We start from the raw sequence: 16,966 nt of genomic DNA on the forward strand, positions 1-16,966 counted from the left end.
TGGATATACACTTCACAATTAATACATATGATATGTACAAACATAATTAATTATAATACTTATCTGGGCAAATATATTCATTTGTATGTATTAGAAAATTTGCATGTATTTATTTAAATTGTGATTAAGGACTAGGCACATGATTTAAGAATTTACATTTTTTTTTTAAATACGTAGTTTTGAAAAACCACAGAAACATTATATTATTATCTATTAGAAAAATAATAGAAAAAAATTGGTCGGGTGTGATTCAAACAGATATCTTTCAGTTTCCAGGTCAACTAATTAAGCTACCGATCCATTCTTGCGATTCCTATCTATGTTATAAAATTCTATCAAAAAATATGTACCTACCTACTATATTTGTAATTGAAATGAAAAATATACTTAATTAATGGCTGGATTGGCCGGACTAAAAGTATAGTATGGGTAGCAACATTATCGATGAAGCACGCATCTTTATTAAAAATATTCTTAGCGACCATTTTAGGCTGCGTTATGATACTAAATGTTGCACATTTGAAATAATATGTGAAATTTGTAAACTAAAACTGGAAAGACTGTAATATTAGTGTTAGGTAGTAGTAGAGTATCCTCCAGATAACCTTGCCATTGTACACAGTGACTAGGACTTGGGTGTATACGCAACCATATAATTGTATTAGTAAAAGCCAGGCACTTGATTGGTTTACTCATGTACGCCGTATAATTGTATTAGTAAATTCCAAGCACTTGATTTGTTTACTCACGTTTTAATTCAAAAAAATCTATTCTAAATAGCAAGGTTAGGTAGCGGCCACTCTAGTAGTAGGTACATAATAATTATTTTTTTACCAGGTGTGAATAAGACAACAGCTTTCATGCAGCCACACTCACTGCCATCTGGTGAAATTTGCCTGAAGCGGCAAAGTATTTCCTGAAATTGGTATAAATAAATCACTAAAATCAATATAGGTACGTACCAATCGATAGAAGATTTTATATCAAGTTTAGGCAATATAATGAAAAAAACCAAGATTTTTTAAAATATAATATAATGAGGACAAATACTCACTTGGATAGTTTTGATCTCCATGTCAGTAATGGGATCCCTTGGCAGACGGTCCCTGGCTTGCGGGCACGACAGCAACGCCCCCAATTCCCATGGCACGGACCACTGAGCAAGATGCAAGAGGAACAGTTCCTTCCACGACTCCTGAAGCAGAAGTGTCTGGTCTCGCCGGGAGAGTGTCTGGAAGGGGGCCAGGCAGCGCACCCAACGGACTGCCATGAACAGTAGGCGCGCAGTAGTTTCCTGGGTGATAAGTCATTTTGTCAGTTTTCAGAAGAAAATAAATAATGTACCTACCTACCAATTTATTTTAATTCGATTAAGAAATCTATAATTATTTGGTATCAACGAACCAGGATTTCCATACCTATGTAGCTGTAGTATAGTAGCGATCAAATATCTATTTTTTAATGTATCAAATTATTCTGCAATAATATATTCCCAGCGAATCATATTCTAGTAAACAGCTCTTAGCTGGACTAGCAGATTGATTGGCGATATTAAATACGGTATCGCAATGGATAATTAGCCGAATAATCATTTCCCATAGTATCATATTTTCTTATGACTGTAATAATAAATAAAATTTCACAAGCTACTCGATTTAAACCGCTGACTCTATAATTAGTCCAATATAATTATATACTAGAATATAATGTTTATGTGTTACTTTTGATTGTATAAATAACGAATAATGATTTATCTAAATGTCACTCGAATCCAAGTACCTGGCTCGTAACTATCTCAGTAGATTATATGTACTGTCATTGTATATATACTATTGTATCGATGCGCTGCTAATAAAACTCACCCCTGCTACATCTTAGACATCATTATCATCATCCTCAACCCACACATCGAACACCACAGTAGTGACCCAACACCTATGTCATTTTGGACAATTTTTTTTCGCCGACAGTTCAAACACGACGATTTAACCTTTAACGGCATCAGAAAGTAAGTACCTATTGATACTTGTCTTCCTGACCAACACTTTGGCATGAATACCTAGGTACTAATAATTTTCATACCGTCACCTCAAAACTACAACTAGATAACTTGATTTTCACTGCTTTTGAGTTAATGAATATGATTGTACATTTCTTTCTCTACAAAATGTACTGATTTTGTGTTTGAAACTTATTAGATAACTTTAAAACCATAAATGCATTAAATAAATAAAATAATATATGGGGATAAACAACCCAAACCGTGTCAGCAAATTGATCGGCGATATTAAATAACTGACCGCAATTATAAATTCCATAATATCCATTTCCCATAGTGTCCAATTATGGCAAACTCAGTAAATAGCTAACTGCAATTATAATTTCTGCAATATCCATTTTTCCTACATTGTCAGCCATATCCAATGACGTAAACTCCATATGTAGTATCTGACTCAATTATAATAATTATTTCCTAAATATTCTTTTCAAGATATTTTGATTGTCAGTAAGTACGTGAGATGTCCGGGGTTCAAGCGGCTAGCTCAGGTGTCCATCGAACCCCGGATTCACAAAAAAGAACGATATATTTATGTTTGTTAGGTTAAATAAAACACTAAGTCTTTCTTGTGCGGGTCTTAGCGTTATATATTTTAATATTTAGTTGGACAACGTTATTTTGTAGTCTTTTACATATTTTGTTTTTACAATCAGTTTCGCAGGTCCGTACACGGTTTTCAAAGGACGCTTACTCCCTTTTCTTTCTCTTTTTAAATTCCCCGTACCCACGCCGACCAGCAAAAAGGACTCTCGTGATTGGCCAAATTTTATCGCGTGATCCTTTTGATTTGACGAATCACGAGGACCATCTCGGCGCAGGCGCGCGGAGATTTTAACGTTGCCGGCAAAATTTATTAGCTTTAAATACTTTTATACATTATATTTAGTCTTCTTAAAATTATCTCTTTCATCCATCATCATTTATACTTTTTAAATCAAATTAAATTTATCTCAATTACACCTCCGCCCAGTATATGATTTTCACACACCGGACGAAGGCCTTTACTTATGAATAAAAAAAAATTATGTAATTGAGCAAGGAATCAGATTAGATGTTTTATGAAGCCGTTTCTAGAGGTCAGGGTTACGTTTCGACTTATGACTACTAAATGATTATTTTACACCGGGAGAAGCCCGCCTGTAACAGGGGTGTATCATACGCCAATAAATAGCGGATCATAATTCATTAGACATGTCACTCGAATATAAGTTCCCGGTCTGGAGGGCGATTCACGAATGAAGCAGTATTACCGGTCGCACAACCTAAGCGCAAACCTACTACAACGAAGTATATTAAAAGTCGACCGGTGGTTTCGAGTACAGTATGCAATTTAACTATACACGCTTTGCCGATAGAGGCGCTAGTAACTCTCCATTTGACTTTGACATATTATTGAACGTCAAAAATTTGTACGTAGTGAGCAGGCTGTTATTCTATTTTTTCTATCTTTTACACAACTATTACCGCTGAAAGTATTATTTTGTGTTTAAATTGTCATTTAAGTAGGTACTTTTGTGATTTTGTAATAGTTAGTTTGTAAAATATTGTTGTATCTTGTATTGAATATTCTAATAATGGAGACGTTTCTCGCTATGTACGTTTTGTAACGCAATGTTAACAGGTAGGAAATACTGATTAAATATGATGTTATTACGATATTTTAGGTTATTTTACATCTCCAAAATGGAAGTCTCGCAGTCATAATTCGGTAATCGGACGGATGCGTTCAAAATGACCGACAACTCGTTTGTGAAACGTTTTCGGTTATCGAAAAGATTAGCAGATACGTTAATTACCAGGTTGGAAGAATCAATGGCATCTCCATCCAGGTCATCGGCTTTAAGCGTCGAAACTAAGGTGAGTGGTGAACTTTGATGTCTATGTATATATGCAATGAAAAATATATTAAATGTTTGTCCCTTATCATTGTTTTTTATGTGTAGGTTTTAGCGACACTCCGATTCTTGGCCACGTGTAATTACCAAACGGGTGTCGGCGATGAGCACACGGTTATGATCAGCCAAGCATCTGTCAGCAGAGCCGTCCAAGAAGTGACAACGGCCATTAATGATCATTTGTTGAACGAATGGGTGGTATTTCCTACTGACAATTTGGAACCTATAAAACAAGAGTGAGTATATTCTTAAATTAATTAATATTCCACACACAAATTATCATTTGTGCCAAATTAAAATAAAAAAATAATGTTTACTTGTTTTCAGATTTTACAATAGATACGGGTTCCCGGGTGTATGTGGGACTGTCAACTGCTCACATGTGGCTATCGTAGCTCCACCTGCTAATGATCCTCTTCGCCGGTAGTATATATACGTAAACCAAAAACTATATCATTCAATCAATGTGCAATTGGTAAGTTAACTATTCAAATTAATAAAAATATTATATAAATCAAAATATTGCATAAATTTGTCTAATCCTATTCAATCTCCTTTCTCGTTAGGTATGTGATGCGAAGTTGCGCATTCTAAATGTGAATGCACAGTTTCCGGGGAGCACCAACGACGCTCACATCTGGAAAATGTCTCATATTGGGAGTGTCATGGAAGTCGTCCATAGGCAACATGCAACAACATGGCTACTCGGTTAGTGAAATACTTATCTATACTTATTGTAGAAGCCACAATAAAAAAAGATTTTTTGTGAGTTTGCTGACCCAGTATTCAATTACCCATCTATTTGATCACCGGTTTCCACAAAACACTCCCTAACGTTACCTGCCACATTAAGGAAGTTCATATGCTATGTTTGCACCGGAAAGTGATTATCTCTATATCTTCCTATTATATATTTCAGGTGACTGTGCCTATACCCATTTGCCGTGGCTTATGACCCCGATACATAATCCTGCTACCCAAATCGTACAACACTACAATACAGTGCAAAGTTCAGCCATATCTTGCGTGGAAAGGTGCAATGGAGTTCTCAAAGCAAGATGGAGGTGCTTGCTTAAACACCGAGTGCTTCATTACACCCCTCAAAAGGCTATCAGGATAATAAATAGTTGTGTTGTCTTGCATAATATGTGCATACATCATTCAGTCGCTATGCCAGCACACACTATCTACGCAGACGACCATGAGGAGTCTCTGGGAATCCTGCCTGAGGAGATGCAAGGCGCATCAAGGAACCGTCTGCTGAATGAAGCGAGGGCTATCAGAGGCGGGATAATGCAACACCTCGTGCGCTAAGAATTGTACGTAAAATAATATTGTTTTTAATAAACTAGCATGATTGAATTCAAATGTTTCTGGGGAAATTTTTAATTTGTTTCTAATGAATCATTATACATAACTTAATATCATTCAAAGTTTCAATCAATATTACTTGCCAGGAATAATTCAACTTAATTGATACGTCATAACTAGGCTGTATTATTTTACCAATCATTATAAACTTACAGTTTACAGAGCTCGCTGACATTCCAAGGCGTTCATAACTCACGTGATGTCACAAGAAGATTGACAAACTACGGGGAGGAGGTGCCGTGTGGTGTTCATATGATGAAGTTACGGAGTGTAAATGGTTAATGCATTTATGGTTTTAAAGTTATGTCATATTTTCAAACACAAAATTCATGGATACCGATGTAATTTTAGTCTTCGTAATTGATATATATTTGGGCAAAGGCTCAGGGGGGGCAAAGGCTGACTATGACCTCAATGATGTATACTGATGCCAATAGGTATACTTCTAAAAAATGTTGAGACGCCACTGTCCAAGAAAGTCAGCAAATCCTATCTCTAGCCTCCGTGCGGCGTCCCCCGGACAATGAAGATAATGTGCTGTATAACGCAGCATATCTGTAGCTAATAGAGAAGGGTGCAAGGCGAAACTCTGGTGCCTTAAAACAAGAGACCTTTGGCTACGGGAAGGATCACCCAGACAGAAAAACCACACACCAACCCGTCTGGACAGCGTGGTGTGTTATGTCCAAAACCTTCAAAATGAAAACGAAAACTTCTAAAACCCGGCCCTCATTTTCCAGAGGCCAACCTGACACTGATCACAGCAGCGATCAGCGAAGGAAGGCAGAGGGTGCTAACAATCCCCGGAGACCCGGGAAAGGCTGCCAACAGATGACCATTGCTACGTATAACGCGATAACATTTCCAGCGATGCCAAACTTGTAGAGTTACAAGAAGGGCTCACGAATATCCACTGGGATGTTGTTGGACTCAGCGAAGTAGGACGTTAAGGTGAGGGTATTATCACTAATTAATCACAATTAATGGTAGGTGTTAATGAAAATATTAAAAACAGTTTGTCGGATGTTTCAACAATTATGAAAAAAGATGTTTGTATTTTGGATAAAACCATTTATTTATCAAAAAATTTATTTATGAAAACCAAAATAGGTACATAAATGGTTAAATATAACAATTACAGTCAGGAATGTTCACATTATTTAAATCATGGTGATTTAATATCAATGTACTTTATTAATTCAAATAAAACACAATTTTTTAGTACTAGTTCCACGACATACAAAAACTGATACCGATAATACATTTAAAGCCGCGTTGACACGGTCCAAGTAAAGTACGATCCTAGTACACTCGTATGAGACAGCTTCATACTAATTATTCCAAGGATTGTTAGGAGTAATTTGTATGAAGCTGTCTCATACGAGTGCGCTTGGATGGCACTCGGTCCGAGTGTACTTGGATCGTACTTGGACCGTGTCAACGCGGCTTATACCGACGATATATTATATATATAATAACATAATTCCAGCACCCAAATTAAAGAGTATAATGATAAGTGGTGAGCTTTGGTTTAAAATAAAGAGATTTTTAAATATCTCAGTAACTATAAATAAATACCACATATGAGTTAGACGCCGTAATAACTCATCAAAATGGCTATAAAATAAGTAAAAAACTCAATACTGTAAAATTTTAAGTTACCAGGTTTTCAACGACGATATGCATCGGACACATACTTCAAAATCAAAACTATGATTCTCATACCCATGTTAATATTAGAATATTTTTAAAATATTTCAATATTCTTGTGAAATGTGAAAGCAATAAAAAAATGATTGTTTCAATATACTTTGGAATTTTATTTCATCCTGTCTCTCAAAAAATGTTTTATATACACCGATTATACACACAAAATCATTAAATCTAATATAGGTTTGCATAAGATTTGCACATTTTCATAACAAACTAGAGACACCATGGAAAAATCACAGATGCAGACACATAAATACTCATTAAACAATTCCATTTAAATAAAACATTGCATTGAAACAGAACTAAACAAATAATTATTGGTTTAAGCCGCAGGTTGACACGATCCAAGTTGACTTGGACCGAGCGCACTCGTACGAGACATCTTCATACTAATTACTCCTATCCGAGATAGCTCGGATGAGTAGAACGCGTTCCGAGTAGCTTGGATAGGAATACTTAGTATGAAGATGTCTCGTACGAGTAAGTTCGGATGGCGCTCGGTCCAAGTCAACTTGGATCGTGTCAACGCGGCTTTAAGGCATTTAAAAGTTATGGAAGTTGAATTCTTTCGAGTATTAAGTACATGAAAAAACTGTTTTGAGACGAATATAAAATAATGTTTCACAGTTGATTATAAACAGGTGTATTCATACATGGTGAACAAGCATAATATCGCCATATACATTAAACATAAGTTCTGATAAAACATGGGATCACTTACAAAATCTTATTTTATATTCGGCTCAACACGGTAATTATGATTCTGTGAAACCCCCGAAATAGCGACAACCACCCCAAAGAAGTGATTACGGTGCATTGCCGAGATTGTCAATTTTCGCACCGAGCATTAATATTAGTGCGCTCAACTCTGACTTGGTTGCAGCGTTGAGAGCCTGTATCTCTGATCTGACTGCACCGATCAGAGCCTGCGTCTCTGACTTGGTTGCAATGCTGAGAGCCACCATGTCAAACCTGAGCGCAGCAACGTTGATGGTCAGCAACTCTACGGCGGTATTCAACACGGGCACCGGACCCATTGTCTGCGTTGCCACAGAAGTTTGGGACGAGAGCCTGCGAGTTCTCACTGTTGCTGGGAAGACAGCACTGCCTTCACGTGTAGCAACATGGACTCTCGTGAAGGCAGCACTGTCTTCCTGTGCAACAGTTCCAGCCGTGGCCCGTGGTGTCGCAGAGATTGCACATTCGGGGGTTTCCATGTCTGCATCTGATGACTCGGAATATGTCACTCGACATGGTGACATATTCCGAGCCCCGACTCTCTGCATGGTGTTGCCGGCAACTTCTGTAGAAGGAGGAGTTGCAGGGTGCACGCTCCGCATGCTGTTGCTGGAGTACTCCGCGGCACTAACTTCTGCAGAAGGAGGAGTTGCAGCGGCACCAATACGCGACAGGACATCATGACGCACCTGTAAATTAAATGTAATCATCATAAGTAAACATGCGACGGATGAATTCTTTTATACTGTTAATCAATATAGAATTTTATGAATGACCTACCCCAGAGAAGCTCCCCTGTCCAATGTGCTCGCCAGTAACCGTTATTGGCTGTAAGAGAGCCAAAATTCGGTTCTGGAGAGCAGACAGCTGGATTCTACAGGGCGGGCCGCCTCCCGTCTTCCTCGGCGATATAATGATTTTGGCCATTTTGGCCCTCGTGTTGCGCCGTGTGTCTTTCCATACCTTTTAAAACAATAATAATTTTAATTTTTCAATTTCAACAATATATTACTACCTACCTAACAATCTAAAGTCTGTCTTCTATAAGCTGGCGTGCCAGTTTCTCCGCATCCATCTCGTTCCGTCCCATTGAAAGCTTGCAACAGTTCAACGCGATGGCACAATGCTTTCCGTGTGACGTGTATGCCAGTTTATAGAATACAGACTGTAGTACTGTGTACACGGCAGTGACATTTGGGATACTTTCAAAAGACGTGGTTTAATTTATGAAAACAGCTGGTAATCGAAGAATTAATAATTATTAAACATATTATATAGTAATAGTACATCACCTTTTTCCAATCTCGCCATGTTTTCGTGGCACCCCCACAAGCATTGAGTCGCACTGCAATCTCCCTCCACTGCCTCTCGATTTCAATGCAGGTGAGGTCGTTGGATATCCTTCCTGCGACGAGTTCAGGATGCACTAAGGAAAATAGGGTAATTTTATAGTATTTCACATCGTCATTGCGGTTAAGGTAGTTTGAGTTACAGTAGCGAAGGGTACAATAATAGCATAGAAAAAATGGTGTGAAAATAATACATCTGCGTAGAGGTATTACTAAATGGTACAAACCAAATGTGTCAGACATATCAACCAAATGGCATCTCAGACTCTGGTGATTTGGGTACGTGTCTAACTAATATTATATTTATTCGCTTATTTATTTATTAATATCTAAATTTAATTTTGTATGTTTGTACTACCACATGTTGGCATTATTTTAGTAGGGTACATTTCTTACGAGTATACGAGATATGTTTACAATGAAATGAATAAAAATTTTGTGTAAGTACTTACATTCCATTAACTCTACCAGCATTTCCATCTGCACACGATTCGCAATTGCCATTTTTCCTTTCTGTCTGTAATGGAATAAATAAATACACTTTTAGTATGATTTCTAGATACTATTCTATAAAAGAGACACAATATATCCGAAATAAATGTTCAAATGATGTTCACTTACCGACGTATTTGTTGATATAAAACTACTCTGCGCGCCAAATTTTGCTGTCAGTGAGCCTGTGAGGCAGTGTTGCCAAGTCAAAATTTTTAATTTCAGTAGAATGTGTAAAAAAAATTCAGTAGTTTCGACAAAATATCAGTAGATTTCTGTTTTAGGAGAAATATTTCGCCGCGGGCCGCAGGTTCCCAAATTTTCATATTTTCATCGTCAGCTTGTTTTTTTTTAGGAAAAATATTTCGCCGCGGGCCGCAGGTTCCCTATTTTTCATGGTCGGCTCGTTTTTTTAGGAGAAAAAATTTCGCCGCGGGCCGCAGATTCCCAAGTTTTCAAAGATGGCTAGTTTTTTTCCCGGCTGGTGGGAATTTTGTGAAATGAAGAAATATCAGTAGATTTCAGAAAATATCAGTAGATTCAGTATATTGCCAAAAATATCAGTAGATCTACTGAAATTTCAGTAGACATGGCAACGCTGCTGTGAGGGCATAGCAATAATATAATGCAAACTCTTAGGCGATCATAAATGTACACCCGATTTTTGGCAAATAGGTATTAGGTTGCATTATTGGACACAGGGCGAAGCGGTATACTTCCGCGGAAGCGTCGGAGGACACACTATCGCATTATGAAGCAGGCTGGAACTTGCTGGTAGCAGGTTTGACACTCACTTCTAGTATACTTCGGTAGTGCTTCAGGGCTCGAAATGGAACGGAACGCACCGGAGCGCCGTTGCGGCTCGTGAAATTTGTAAAATTATCGCTCCGTCTCGTGGAAAAAATATGTTGACCATCTGATCTAGATAGGCCATAGAATAGAAAATCTGACACACTTATTTTTATAAAATACACATACGATTCTATGACTATGTAAATATCTTCAGAAAATTTGTCGAGCGCTCCGGTTCGTAAACTTTTCCATTTCGAGCGCTGTAGTGCTTCATTCAAGAATTGGCCTTCTGTTAGTATCTCAGTATCTGTATCGCTCCGCACATCTCATTCTACCGAGACTCAGACCTCGGAACACTATAATAAGTAATTGTAACATAACTACTGTAACATACTCTTGTACCGAATGTTTACACTGCAAATAAAACTCGCTCCTCCATCCATCGGAGCAACTACCAAATATCGACTTCTTCATCCACACCATACATGAAACCCACAAAAATATAATATCTACAATATTTTTTCATACAATTGAACATTATTTAATTGTTCATAATTAGACAAGCACAATTTTACATTTTTATTTTACATAATAATAAATTATAGCCTAGATTTATGTTAATCAAGTAAAGTTTAAATTTGATTTTCCCAACAATTACCAAAATCAGAGTTATCTAGTTGTAGTATTGAGGTGACGATACGATTTCGTGTTTCTATTTCGTACATAATATACAAATGAAGAAACCAAATAGGTTTAAAATAGTGAAGGAACGTATACGAATATTACAACGTTTGAGAGCGGTGGAGGTTGGTTTTCCATGAAGCAGACGATGCTGTCGCTTCATTAGAAAGTGCTGACATGTTACAATAACAGAAGCATAACAATCCTGGCAACCTATATTATTGTTGTATTGTAATACCTATATAACAATTATAAGGCCAGTGGTCACTTATGGCTGTGAGACTTGGTGCTTAACTCAAAACGAGGAAAACAAATTAGCTGTCTTCGATCGCAAAATACTCCCCAAAATCTTTGGACCCACGTTGGAAAATGGGAACTATAGAACAAAAATGAACCATGAGTTGGAAGAGCTGATTGAACAGCAAACAATCATAAGATACTGTAAGTCCCAAAGACTACGATGGGCGGGACATGTGGAGAGAATGCCTGAAGTTAGAGCGCCAAGGATCATGACGAAGTGGCTACCCCAACGGAAGAGACCCAGAGGCCGTCCAAGAAGGAGATGGGCTGACGCCGTAGAAGTGGGCTGGCTTCATATAGGAAGACCCGGTAACTGGAGAAGTGTGGCGAGAGACCGGAGTGAGTGGAGAGCGGTTGTGGAGGAGGCCAAATCCCACCCCGGGATGTAGCGCCGTGGAAGAAGAAGAAGAAGATGTAATACCTACTCAATGGCGGTTTATCGTACAGACAATTTTTTATAAGGAGGGCTCCAAACCTGTCCATGTTTGTTAAAATATTGTTGATGCAGTTGTCTGTTGAGGTAGATGGGTACCTAACAAATTTGCATACAATTTAAGACTTGGGGGGGTGGCATTATAAGTTTGCCTACGGACGTCACTGGATCATGAATATTTTTAGGATTATATTATTATCATTCACACATTATTATCCAATAATCTCTATGCTTGGTACTTCCTATTAAAGAATTAAAATAATTAGTAATTTCTCGCTATCGCCATTCCTGATAAAAATGGGTAGATTACTTATATTATTCTTCAAAGAAAAATGATAACTTTTATGAATGAATTACAATAATTGAATGGAATTATACGGTATGTTGATGATAATTATTCTAAGAAATATTTTTTAACGTAACGACTTGACACTTTCACTTTAATTTCTAATCTTTTATTTGTATATTTGATTACACTAAAAGAGGATAAATAATTCAATGTTATATGTTATAAAATACATATTTAAAGTACCTACTATTTATTAAATTATTTTTACTGCATACGAAGCATTCTGGTTTAAATCCATGGAAAAGTTTCGATCGAGTGGGATTTGTGACACATCTCATTACTGGATAAGTGCCCCAACTAATTAAGTTACCAAGATAATAATTAGTGTCATTCTTGCGGATAATTCCTAATATCCACCAAACTGATGATATAAAACAATTTTAGTTTCGGTTTCCTTGTATTGGGTATTTTTTTTTTAATTTAACGATAATACACAAATTATTATACAGTAGTATACGCAAAGTATCAACTTTTAAATATACAATATATTTTTAATATGTAATAAGTATAATATTTTGACGACAGAAAATCATATTTTAACATTTCATTTATTGTTTTATTTTCATATATAGGTATATATGGGCGGCAACAACCCTTGTGGTACAGTTCGGTTATGAGGAATACAGCGGAAAACACATTTTGAAAATACCCGATATACTGGATTATTTGTTAGGTTGGGTTATGTTAGGTTAGGTTAGGTTAACCTAACAAATAATCCAGTATATCGGCTATTTTCAAAATGTGTTTGCCGCTGTATTCCTCATAACCGAACTGTACCAAACTATATACTTACACATATTTTACATTGAGAGACAATTTGTTTATTATGCTTGCGAATAATAAATTATAAATAATATCGATTATATTATTTTCTTCTTCTTCTTTCGACCATGTCCGATCCTAATAGGATCATATGGGCCTCCACAGAGTAGAGGTTTGTATTGACAGATTTTTTTTTTTACGAGAAATGGATGTCAGCCACTTGCTCAACCTATTAGGTCCATACCCTGACACACACAAATTGAAAAACAATATGTGTACTTGCCAGACCCAGGATTCGAACCTGGGACCCACGGCGTTATAGTCCAATGCTTAAGCCGCGCGGCCACCTTGGGTGTTATTTTACACGTTACAGCTTATGTATTATTTTACATAAACTGAAAATCAAACGGTCTCGTATAGTCGTATAATACTATGATAAAGTAGACAACACTTATTAAAATCGCAATTCAGATTGATTTGAGTACCTACCAGGTACCAACCTACCTGTGATTTTTTTTAAAAACACCACTTTCTTGAATCATTGTCTTTAATTATTACACAATTGTTCACATTTTTTAAATATAAATAATCACGAAATTCCAAGAATCCGTTATTTTCAGTAATAGTATATCCTGTCTACATTTATTATAATGAATCGATAAATCAAATTATCTTATCTCCACCAAATAAATTCAATTTCTACATTCGTTGTTTTGTGGGGTGGTTTCGTAATACCCCGTTTACACGTCCATGGATTTATTGCTGACAGTACGTATTATCGCGACCATAACAAGAAAATGTATTATCTGAGTATTATCCTGCAAGTTGCAAGATTGCTTCTGAATTTTCACGCGACAGATGGGATTTGTTCGATATATGCGCCTGCGTAGTAGAAATAGTGGCGAACCTGCCGGAAAAAATGAACTACACCACGCAGAGACTTATTTTGAGGTTTACAGAATTTCACGACTGTCAAATAGTAGAATAAAATGGCAACGTCGCGTCTCGCTTATTCTTAACTTCGAGTGAGCACTTTTACGTATAAACAGTTATTATCGCGAGAGTTTAAAATGTACATACTATTGGTGCAAGTAAACCCATGTAAGTGTACAGGCGCTATATGGTTAAAATCTTTGGATTCATTTATCTCAAACTAAATGATTTTTTACGTCATTATTATTACAGTTTGGTTCCAGTAATGGTAATTCATCAAAATTACGTGATATAAGAAATATTTATATACAGTAAATGGAAAAATCAGGCAACATTGCTAAAACCCAGGATTTTGGTTTGTCTCCACTCATTAAAATTACCAGTAAAATGTTTGACACACAAGACAGTGTCACTTGGGATTTAAAACTCCCAAATGATGTACCAGTTGGCCCTTGCCACCAGCCAATGGGAAAGCCTACAAGTCACCAAGCCAAAGCTCCGACGGCGCCGCGACGCCGGTGCGTCGAAAGCTGAGTGCGTCAAAGTTTTATAGGCGTGCCGCCGATAAGTCAACCCTCCCACTGGCCAATGAAAAGCTCTGTTTTGAGTGCCACGTGACCGCCGGAAAGTCATGTCGCCTGTCGAATGTAAAGGGTGGCATTTTGGTAATGACTGCTTGAGTTGATTAATTATATTATTTATATAATATTATAAAACCATTGATAATAAATAACTAAAAATATAACTAAGTATATTTATAATATTTACCTAAACGACTAGATGAACGGGTACCATTTTATATTACAAATATTGCAACAGAAGAATGGGACGGTATAATTTAAAATAAAAGTCCTGTGAAACGCTGTTCTATTTTTTACCACGTTTTTATTAGCTCGTATTCTTGTTTGTCCAGTACAATTTTTTTCTTGTGTGTTCTATATTTATTCAATATTTCTATCAAGTACAAAAAAAAGTATTTATTAATACGTAGAATTGTCAAGTTTATATGATTCAACAGAAAATTCAAAAACGTGGTACATAAAAAGTTCTTTTTATCTTGTATTTATTTCAAATTAATAATGCACTAATTTTTGATATTATTTATCGCATTCATTTTTGTAATAGTTTTGTATCAGACTACTTACAATACATTAAACATTTTGACGATCGGGTAGGTATATAAAATAAGTATAAATATTTCAGAAACATAGAATATAATATGGTTACACCGAAATATATAGTCATTTAAAATAAAGACATTTTAATAACAGTCTGGACAGTTAGTGTAGATTACGTAAGTACTCTGTACTAATTTTATTTTATTTTAATTACCATAACGTATTTCTACTAATAATTTATAGTTTCAGGTGTTTTCTTTTTTTTTTGAGGGAGTGCCTCCTGCGTCTGTTGGAGAAACCGCCACTGACATTGCAAACAATTTAGCTGTTGCTTATATTGAATCTTATGTATAATAACGACGTACTAAGTAGCTATTAAATATAAAATATATCTATGTATTGTTTGCACTATTTACTATTTACTCTGTCTGTTGAATTGAAATGTTATAAAAATAACAGTTGAATACTAACCTGTAGTATCTCCCATGTGGGTGCGAGGTTCAAAGAAAGCGGCGGAGCAGGAGGGCGTAGACTGGTGGGGTCTCCCTGAAGCTGCAGCTGTCTGGCACTCCACACCAACTCCTGGGAATAACCGCCGACAGGCTACAATACATGTCACGCAATGTCAAGCGGACGATCAGACAAGTATATCACAATACATTATTGTCTAACTTCGCAATCGTATTATTGCCCACATCATAATTTAATATAAGAAAAACCATCCACTTGCTTGAATATAAAAATAGTCTTTATAAGGTGCATACACCGCTTATAATCAATAAACTAAGATAATTCATTATTCGTCATACATACTATTCTTCAGTCAAATGTGTCGTCATTTTGTGTAGGTACTAAAATGTTGTTTAAAGGTTTCCTAATCCAACAATAGGTGGACGTAGAGGTGAAACATATTTTTATAATGCGTCGTCTTTTCAATACAAGTAAATGAAGTGAAATTTTTGAAACAATTTTTCCGGCAGATTTCCGACAAATTGCTGTTTTAGATTGACCAATTAATATTTATTGAATAATTCATCAGTGTATATAATATATTGATAACCGGGCAAAACATAACACGATAAAACACAACATGAATAAACAGAATATGGATAAACAGACCATGAAGAAACAGAACAGCCAGTGGAAACATAAAACAATCATTTTTGTCGCATCTATTTATTAATTAAATACTTATAAAACTTAAGTTTATTAATTATATATAATCACTGCATGTTGGCCATTCGGCGTAAAAATTTCAGTTTATCTGCTTGATTTTGATAATCTAAACTTAAGTTTTATAAGTATTTAATTAATAAATAGATACGACAAAAATGAATGTTTCATTTTGCCTCTGGCTATTCTGTTTTGTCTGATTAGCCTCATTTAGATAGTATAGTATAACATTAAAACGCAACTTCAGTTGATCAAAGAAGTTAGTACATGCCTACCAATAATTTACATCACGTTACCTATGGATGACAGCAATTTTCAAGGTAATTCGGAAGAGTTTCCTTGTGCATATTTGAATGTAAATAAAAACTATCCTAATTATTTTATAACCTAAGTAAGTATACAGATTTATATCAAGGGTTATGTGAAAAATTCATTTTTTCAGTCGAGGCAATCAACTAAATTGTTCTATTATGCTCTTTATCGATGATCTCATCATAATCAGCCGGGATAGATCCACTTTTCTCGGCCCATGCCCCATAGTTATTTATTTATTACTTTTCCATGCCACGTTGACCTAATCGTAGTTTATGGACTTCTTTTGTACGATTTATTGATGGTCCATGATTTGTATGCATATTGTAAGTTCTATTGGCACACAATTTTTTCAGAACTTTACGTTTTAGGCACAATATAATATGCTCACTTTTAAAAATACTATTAAGACGCAAATGCGCTCCTGGGAGCAATCTCGTTACACACATAATCGTCAATAGATATTTAATATTGGAATAATTACCGATGCAATTGG

The 16,966-nt window shown here is 36.0% G+C and overlaps 2 protein-coding genes across 3 annotated transcripts in view; both read right to left on the reverse strand.

The window, feature by feature from the left end:
- The window catches only part of LOC147078414 (protein dissatisfaction-like), a 107,780-nt gene that overhangs the window by 928 nt on the left and 89,886 nt on the right, over positions 1 to 16,966 (reverse strand). The window contains exons 5-7 of the mRNA XM_085960469.1: positions 15,457 to 15,588; positions 1,055 to 1,294; positions 835 to 916 (exon numbers count right to left, since the gene is read on the reverse strand). Coding sequence (XP_085816595.1) covers positions 835 to 916; positions 1,055 to 1,294; positions 15,457 to 15,588 — 454 coding nt within the window. The remainder of the gene's footprint in view (positions 1 to 834; positions 917 to 1,054; positions 1,295 to 15,456; positions 15,589 to 16,966) is intronic.
- On the reverse strand, positions 6,491 to 9,801 carry LOC147078415 (uncharacterized). Of its 2 annotated transcripts, XM_085957030.1 has the most exons (5): positions 9,747 to 9,801; positions 9,578 to 9,642; positions 9,069 to 9,202; positions 8,557 to 8,739; positions 6,491 to 8,465 (listed from the first exon to the last, which is right to left on the reverse strand). In XM_085957030.1, exons 2-5 carry the CDS (start codon positions 9,627 to 9,629, stop codon positions 7,845 to 7,847), a joined length of 990 nt encoding a protein of 329 aa, XP_085813156.1. In that variant the 5' UTR covers positions 9,630 to 9,642; positions 9,747 to 9,801; the 3' UTR covers positions 6,491 to 7,844. The 2 variants fall into 2 exon arrangements, with proteins under 2 accessions (XP_085813156.1, XP_085813150.1); XM_085957024.1 differs by lacking the exon at positions 9,747 to 9,801 and having other exon boundaries at positions 6,506 to 8,465; positions 9,578 to 9,702.

The sequence above is a fragment of the Rhyacophila brunnea genome, unplaced genomic scaffold (genome assembly GCF_057557595.1).
Source record: "Rhyacophila brunnea isolate RB1 unplaced genomic scaffold, BYU_Rbru_1.0 scaffold_11, whole genome shotgun sequence".
Classification (NCBI taxonomy): domain Eukaryota; kingdom Metazoa; phylum Arthropoda; class Insecta; order Trichoptera; family Rhyacophilidae; genus Rhyacophila; species Rhyacophila brunnea.